General features: G+C 36.0%; 1 protein-coding gene across 4 annotated transcripts; it reads left to right on the top strand.

The window, feature by feature from the left end:
- The first annotated feature begins 2,944 nt into the window (after nt 1–2,944).
- Nucleotides 2,945–7,931, top strand: LOC104226240 (GATA transcription factor 19-like). Of its 4 annotated transcripts, none has more exons than XM_009778181.2 (10): nt 2,945–3,380; nt 3,648–3,734; nt 3,840–3,976; nt 4,389–4,490; nt 4,895–5,009; nt 5,615–5,674; nt 6,084–6,149; nt 7,250–7,330; nt 7,473–7,544; nt 7,680–7,931. In XM_009778181.2, the coding sequence occupies exons 1-10, from the start codon at nt 3,081–3,083 to the stop codon at nt 7,722–7,724; spliced, it is 1,065 nt and encodes a 354-aa protein (XP_009776483.1). In that variant the 5' UTR covers nt 2,945–3,080; the 3' UTR covers nt 7,725–7,931. The 4 variants fall into 4 exon arrangements, with proteins under 4 accessions (XP_009776483.1, XP_009776485.1, XP_070027078.1 ...); XM_009778183.2 differs by having other exon boundaries at nt 2,955–3,380; nt 7,476–7,544; XM_070170977.1 differs by lacking the exon at nt 3,648–3,734 and having other exon boundaries at nt 2,955–3,380; nt 7,476–7,544.
- The last annotated feature ends 516 nt before the right edge of the window (nt 7,932–8,447 follow it).

Raw genomic sequence — 8,447 nt, 5'->3', positions numbered from 1 at the left:
CCTTAAAATACTTGGGGATACCTCTAGCTACTAAAAAAATCTCATTAATGCAGTGGCAACAATATTAACAAGATGGTATCTCGAATCACTTCTTGGACTGCAAAGAAGTTTCATATGCATGAAGATCTCAATTAATTCAAACTGTCCTCTTTGGTATCCAAGCTTACTAGTCCCAATTGTTTGTTATCCCCTATGAAGTGTGATGAGTTTTCAATGTCTTTGCCTTATGCTTGTTATATTTTGATGATCTAACAAACTTGTTGTTAAGAACCAAATAAAGAACCTGACCCACATTTCAATTGTCCTGGTTCAAGTCTGAAAATCAGCAAATAAATGAACGAACACAGGGAGGAACACAATAGAGACCTGGTGACCTGGTCCCTTAGGGTTCTTTGACAAAAGTACAAGTAAGTGACTGTCCGCAATTATTATAAAGAGGAATACAACAGGGACCTGGTCCCTTAAGGTTCTTTGGCAGAAGTACAAGTCAACAGAACAGCTGGAACATAACAACAGAAAGTGACTATCTCGCAACTGTTACAGAAGAGGAACACAGCTAGGACCTGGTCCGTTAGTGTTCTCTAACAGAAGTACAAGCCAATTATCCAGATGGAACGCAACTGCACAAAAGTGGCTGTACAGATAATACAACAGTCACTTCTCATTGGGAAGAAACATATATCAAGAATTTACATTACTATCTATTGTGATATCTTTTGTGATATAACAACCCGGTGCAAGACATAACATCTTTGTGCATTCAGTGATATTCTCTCAAGCATAATAGTGTTCATCCGGCATTGAAGTTACTGGTGTGTCAAGAACAAGAAGACAACTCCACTAAGGATCAATTTCTTAATGAGTTTATGTACATCCGTAGTTGAGTTGTAATCTTGTTATTTGCTCTTCATTGTATTTCCTAGAAGATTTGTCTTAGGAAAAAACCAAAAATCCATAAACTTCCGAGTTTATGTTGTGACTAGGAATAATCATAAGTTTAAAGCCTTTGTAACTAGGAGAGTTATAAAGTAGCTTGTGGTGAGAGCATCACAAGTTTGTTGAAGTCTTTGTAATAGGGTTATTGCAAAGTGGCTTGTAATAGGGAGATTTCAAGTTAGTGAAGTTGAAAACTTACAAGAGTAGGTCATGATTTTTTGATCCCCTTTGTGTGAGATTTTTCCACGTAAAAATCCCTTGTCTTCTTTACTTTCAGTTTCTATATCATTCTCAGCGTTATCTCATATAGGACGAGGTACTCAGTTTGGTGGACTCATACAAACTAACAAAGTATTATATATAATTGAGGCCTACTGTCGAAGCTACCTATGGTCTGGTACAAACACAATCACTAGGAAGGCTCTATTAGCTTGGGAGAAGGTTTGCACTCCAAGTCAATGAGTGGACTAGGCTTGATAAACATGAGACTATAGAACAAAGCTGCAATAACTAAAGCTAGTTGGGACATTGAACATAAGGCAGACATGCTATGGATCCGATGGCTGCATGCTTACTACATCAAGAATCAGCAATTTGGTCAAATGGTTACCCCTCTACAGGCTGGTTGGATGGTAAGGAAAATGTTTGAGGCTAGAAATACATTGGCACTGATTCAAAACAACATTGCAGGCAGTTTAATTAAGCAGATATATCTTCAGCTAATTGGGAATAATGAGAGGATTCCATGGAAGACACTGAGATTTGGGAATGATGCTCGTCCAAAAGCTCAATTTACAGTGTGGCTACAGATGCATGGGAAACTTCTGACTGTTGATAGAATTGACTCATGGGGTATAAATGTTGATCATGTCTGCAATCTATGTAATAGTCACAATGAAACGAGAAACCATCTATTCATGGAATGTCGTTATTCTACCAAAGTCTGGGAAGGTGTGCTAAAATGGATGGAGGTTCCTAGTTTCAAGACAACATAATGGGAACAACTGGAGAAATGGATCATTCAAGGAGCAAAGGGTAAATCCCAGAGAGCTCAAGTATTCAAGATGACATATACAGAATGAGTGCATACAATATGGATTGAAAAGAATTAATGCAGATTTGAAAGTAGATCAAGGAGTTCAAATCAACTGGTGAGGAAAATTGCATATGTGTGTAATATTCGAGCATCTACTAGAATTAAAGAAATGGTCCATCAGCTTAGTATTTAATTAGTTCTAGTAATTAAGTATTTCTTTGTGACTTATTCAGATAGCAGACAGTGATGTAGTCTTGCTATGGTTCCTTATTTATAAACATTCTGGTGAAAAATTCTTAAATCAAGATTCTCTTTCAAGTCTGTCAAGGAACAGATTCCCATTTAAGTAGTGCTCAGATTTTTTTATTGTTTATTAGTCTTAATTCTTCCCTCTTTGGAAAATAAATACTGTGGTCTGTGGGACAAAAAGTGAACGCAGTGTAACAAATAGTGTAACAGGCTAATCAAGGACGTTTCACGTGACACCATCAAGCTCCAATCTCCATTACATAGTACAATTTTTGTAAACTCCCTCCCTGTTTAATTCCTATCCATTTTTAGTTACTTTTTCCGTTTCAAATTAGATTGGTTATTTTTTTATATTTTAAAATACATATTTTTAAATTTTAAAAATAATTTAATTTTAAATTATTTATTTTATTAATTTTATTAAGAAATTTTTATATTCTAAAAAGAATAATCTTTTTCTAAATTTAAAAATAATTTCGCTTAAACTTATAATTCTATCTTTAATGAGAAATATTCCGAACCGCTTTTTAACTTGTTTAGGATGACAAATTACAAACATCTTTATTTTTTCATTAAACTCTATGCCCAATCAAACAAGTTTACTTAATTATAACAGATGTAGTATAGTTTTAACCTTAACTTTTAAGAACACATATTTAAAAAGTATTTTTTTTTAAAACTTCCGTGCCGATACTAAAAAAGAAGAGCAAATCACTACATACTATTGCTCAGTTGAAGATTCTTCCCTTAATCTGCAATTCTGATCAACCTTTGCAGATTCTGATAAAAAAGATAATTTTCTTCAACAGATACAAATTTAATTAGGGTTAGGGTTTTTCATATGCAGAAGTATATATAAATGGAAGCGGCAAATACGAGGGCAATAGGGTTTGAGGAGGAGTATATGAATGTAGCAATTCGAGTGGATGAATATGGAGGTGGAGGATTTAATGCTGATGATATCAGCGGTGGCTGTGAGAGTAGCGGTACTGAAGAATTGCAACACGTGTGCTCTGTGCCGCCTCTTTCTGCTTGCCCTGTAGTAGATAGCGACGGCAGAGTTTTAGCGGCTATGCCTATGCCCTCGCGGAGGACTAGTGAGCTTACTATTTCTTTCGAAGGCCAAGTCTATGTATTCCCTGCTGTTACTCCTGATAAGGTTCAATGTTAATATCATGATCAATTGTTTCTAATTGCACTATGTTTTAAACTTATTTTATAATTGAAGCATGTACAAGTCGATTTGTGTTTGCCTATGTCATTAGCGTAGCCAGCAATTTATACAAGGGATGTTGCAATTGGGATTTGAACCTGTGACTTAAAGCAATTTTTGAACCCCTTTGCACTTCACTGGCCTATGTGGTGACAAACTGACAATTGAATTAAGGGAATGTTTAATGATATTTGTGAATGTGAACTTTCATAGGTGCAAGCGGTACTGCTATTATTAGAAGGGTCTGATATGGCTAGTTATGTACCTAGCTCACATTCTCTTGCACTGGAAACTATCAAGGTGCATTTTTTTAGTTTAGTTGGAGCTTGTTTTCAATTTAAGTGTGATCCAAACAGAGCTTACTGAGGCTGTCAATGTTATACTAATTTTTGGGTTATGTTGTAGAGTGTTGATAACGATGCCCCCACCAGGCCAAATATTTCTCGGAGAATCGCATCTCTGATTAGATTCCGTGAGAAGAGAAAAGAGAGATGCTTTGAGAAAAAAGTCCGTTACACTTGTCGGAAAGAAGTTGCACAGAGGTGAGGTGAAGTTTGTGACCTTTTATTTTTTCCTTTCACTCCGTTTAGTGATTAATATATTAAGAGAATCATTGAGGAGCATTTTTCTTCTTGTCACCTTGATTGGTTTCAGTTAATGTGATATTTAACAAATTCTCTTTAGGGCCCACTTTAACATGTGTGCGCAAATATTTGAAGTAGACTAGTATAAATGGAAATGGAAAATACATATTTGAAGTAGACTGATCTAAAAGTACTGAGCTGTATAATGCTACAATGAAGTAAATATATTTCTTAAAAAGTATTTTTTAGCTGCTAAAACCTTTTTAGATATTTGTTTGGATTCATTGGAAACTATTTTCATTCAAATTCAAGATTTGCTAATGAGGTTCATTATGCAAACTTTTAACTGTTTTAGTTGCTCTGTTTATAGGATGCATCGTAAAAATGGGCAATTTGCCTCTTTAAAAGATGGTGAAAAGACGTATGCTGGCAATATTGATTCTGGTGACAGCATTCCTCATCCTGAACCTACGTGAGTATGGACCATTTTCCTTGCTTCTGACAGCTTATACCAGCAGCATCTCTGTAAAGAATCAGTTGCTCTATTTTTGTCTACTTTAGGCTATGCTTTGTGTTCTTGTATTTTGAGGGCCTTGAAGCTGACTTCCTCCACATCTGATTTTGGTGTAAGAATGGCTGTCGTTGCATGAAAAAAGGCTTTCATTCAGAAGTAGCAAAGCTGTAGCAGTGTGATCTAAGATTCCGCATTCATATTCCGCTTAATTGTCCTGCTGTCTCTTTATGTCACTGTGCTGATTTAAGATTCTGCATTCATATTTGGCTCACTTTTCCTGCAGTCTCATTATGTCACTGGGTTGGGATTTTGCCTCGTCTTTTTTCCTTCTAATCTGCATTTACTGTCCTTTGAACTTACAGACTAAGAAGATGTCAACACTGTGGTATTAGTGAAAGTGAGACACCTGCAATGCGGCGGGGCCCATCAGGCCCTAGAACCCTCTGCAATGCCTGTGGGCTTATGTGGGCGAACAAGGTATTGCACAGTGGATCTGCTTGTTCTTTCTGCCCCTCCCCCCAACCAAAAAAAATAAGATTTCTCAAACACACACTTCTTATGCTTTCCTCTTTTAATCACAGAGGTTAACTTTGTCTATAGTAATTATCGTTTATATTTAACTCTGCTGACATTCAGTTTATGATCATGAATTACTGATTCAACTCTCTGTCATGCAATTACGTTAATTTCCTGTCTTGACTAAGTTTCTCAAGGAAATAATCAACATCAATGATAACCAGATTCTTGGGTATAATAGTTGACCTAATGATTTAGACCTTTGGTTGATCTTTACTTGCACTGCCATTTTAGTCTTATGGCAAACACAATAAAGGCTTACTTAGTGTTATTGCTTTGAAAATAATGGATTGGGAACCAAGCATGTCATTTACATGGTTTCTGTTGATTGTCTATTCTTGGATATGTTTGAATTGTGTGTTTTATCTTTCTAGATGTTCAGAATAAATGCATGCTTAAATTTGATGATTCTTTTGTTCATTTATTTATTTTTGAATTGTACTACCCATCTGTTTGCTCTTGTTACTTATTTTGCTATTCACCTTTTTGTTTTTGTCCATCTGAAGGGTATGTTAAGAGATATTACAAAGGGAGGGAGAGGTACACCCTTTGACAAAAGTGAGCCAGTAAGTAAACTGAGAACAAGTAACACTTCCCTCTTACAGGATCAGTTTAATGTACACTGTCAGTGGCAGATTATTTAAGGATTAATGCTCATGGACCATGCCCCCCCCCCCCCCCAAAAAAAAAAAAAAAGGTACAAAAAAGAAATTAAATAACAACCATGTAGTGTAACTCTCTTGAGATGAAGAGTCCTACGTGAAATCTTTTTCCCTCAAGGCAAAGCCTCCTGCCTGAAATCTTTTCATAAATTGCCAACTTAAGGCTTTTTTATGTGATCCAAAAATTTCTTATGTAGCAATATTTACGTATAAATCCTAAAAGCCTCTACTGTTACCTCTTATTTGTCAAGGATTTTTTAGACTGTAATCTGTTGCTCAATTTTGTAGTGCTGATTTTTCCTTTGTGATGTAGAGAACTCCTGATATCAAGTTGTCTACCGTTGCACCTGAGAATTCTTACCAGAAGCAGTATCAAGAGGTAATTATTATTTTAATTTAGTAGTATCAAGAAATAATTATTACATGGGGATCAAGTGGAGAAACAGCGTATAGCATGCAGTTTTCTTGGAATTATATTAATTACTAGTGCCTAAGCCCAGAGTTAACTGCATGGATGATTATCCCTCTCCTATTGCCCTGAGTTAATCGTATGGTTGACTGTTCCTCCCCTTTTTCTGTTTATTGTCATCCATTCCTTTGAGGTCCAGTGGTTAGAGTCTTCATGAGTTGGAAAACACATTTAAAGGGTAAGGTGGTTTCCTCAACGCCACAGTCCTAAGCATTTTATACTTGCTTCCAAGTCCCCTAGCAAAGTCAATAAGTTTTCTATCTTCATCCAACTGTTTATGTGTAGCCATAAGACTATCACAAATTTCTTTAAACTCCTTTATGTATTCATCCATCATTTTTTACCCCAGATTTATAGTTTGTAGTTGTTTCAACTGAAATGGAAACTTGGGCATTTGAAAATGTTTGTCCACTGGCATGTCTCTCTTCCTCGTTTTTGTGTGTAACTGTGGCTGGTTGTCATATTTGAAGTCTTTTTTGTTTATACTGATGGCTATGAAATTGTTTGTTCTATTATGTTAATCCTTGACTTAATGGCTCAAGTGATGTTGTCATCACGCGGATCCCCCCTTGCTGCCCCTAAAAGGGCTGAGTTGTCTGAATGAGGATTCCCATCTAGGAAATTTAATGCGGGTAGATAAGGACCTTACAATTTTTTGTATTCTACTCTTGGGTTGATAACGAGTTAATTTACGGTGATTGTTTTTGTCTGTTTTTCTAGCTTAGTCACATTATGTGCATACCCTTTTTGTCTTTGTCTGTATTTGGAAGATCATAGTTTTTTTCTTGTGGGTACAGTTGTAAAGTAGAATTCCTCAATGTATAGAATGCCTGGCTTGAGGTTTTGGATGCTTTGATCCTTGCATAACTTTCTAATGTGTCTGTGTTTGGACGCTCTCCTAATGCCCTTTATATGATGACTTTGATTTGCGGAGAAGAAAAAGAATTTATGTTTGCTTCCGCGTGCATAGATTTCAAGCACTGTATTCAATGTTGATATCTTTAATGTAGGATATGCAAGAAGCTGCTGAAAACTTTGTTGATAATTCTCCTGTTGGTATTGGAAGTTCTTCGGCTGATATTGATGAAGAGGTAACTTTTCATCTATTTAGTGCCTAGGGAAAAAACCAAGAGGTGCTTAAGAAACTCACTTGTGAAAGTTATTTATTTTTCGATGGACAAGATCTATAACATAACCATTCCAAAGCTTCACTTACCAAGCTTCTTGGTTCAGCAGGATAATCTTGACGAACTTGCAAATGCTTCTGGTACCGAATTTGAGATTCCTGCAAGCTTTGATGAACAGGTCTGCCCTATTTTCATGCAAGATCTTTTCTTTTACTTGGGATCGTGGTAGAGACATGCAATGTTGTATTTATTACTATTCAATTTGAAGTACTATTCGTTAAAAAAATTTGAGCATCATCTATATGTGCTACAGATTGGAATTGATTCACATATGGGTGCTGACTGGCCTGGGACATGACGTACATGGTTCCAAGTTGACACAGAGCATGGAGATTCCACATAATATTACCGTTGGCTTAAAGTTTGTAAAGCATCTGTCAATATAACCAATACCTCACTTGTGTATCTTAGGAGTTGGGAGTTAGGACTTGGGAGGTAGGGATATTTGTATATTAGTATATACTTTGGTTGATACATGTCATATAATTTCTCGAATTTAATTTTTCTTCTGGCTTCTTTCTCTTATTGTTAGACTTCAGAAAAGATACAAGGGAAAGAAAGATGAAGAATCGCGAGTCCAATACTCAAATGGTCACTCAACTATTCCAAATTATCTCCTAAAGTCATTTTTCTTTCGTTTGTAATAACAAAGTCACTGAACTATGTCTATTGCACCCAGAAGGTCATCCGATCCGGTTATCCTCACTAAGAACGGATCCACAATCTCTTATATAATGAATATGAAATTGATATATAATATTCCTTTGCCTAGCTGCCCATTGCTAGAACTTCTAGCGCTAACCCCAGGATAAGAAGTAGGAGGATAGGTAGAGCAAGAGCTCTTGAAGTCTACCCGGGCGCCCTTCTTCATTCATCCATTTAGGCCCGGCTAGGAACAAGCTGTCTAATTAGATCATGAATTACAAATGTCTAAAAAGTTCTATTGCATTTTTTTCAAATTTTTGATTGTCAAATATCTATTTTACCCTATAACTTATAAACACTTATCTTTTTTATTTTT

This window comes from Nicotiana sylvestris, chromosome 1, assembly GCF_000393655.2.
Source record: "Nicotiana sylvestris chromosome 1, ASM39365v2, whole genome shotgun sequence".
Lineage (NCBI taxonomy): Eukaryota > Viridiplantae > Streptophyta > Magnoliopsida > Solanales > Solanaceae > Nicotiana > Nicotiana sylvestris.
The sequence above is the reverse complement of the archived record's forward strand: the minus strand, read 5'-3'. Positions and strand labels throughout refer to the sequence as shown.

Coding starts and splice junctions, on each gene's coding strand:
- LOC104226240 (XM_009778181.2), top strand. CDS start 3,081: ATGGAAGCGGCAAATACGAGGGCAATAGGGTTTGAGGAGGAGTATATG. Junction 3,977..4,388: donor CGGAAAGAAGTTGCACAGAG/GTGAGGTGAAGT, acceptor CTCTGTTTATAG/GATGCATCGTAAAAATGGGC. Junction 5,010..5,614: donor GGCTTATGTGGGCGAACAAG/GTATTGCACAGT, acceptor GTCCATCTGAAG/GGTATGTTAAGAGATATTAC.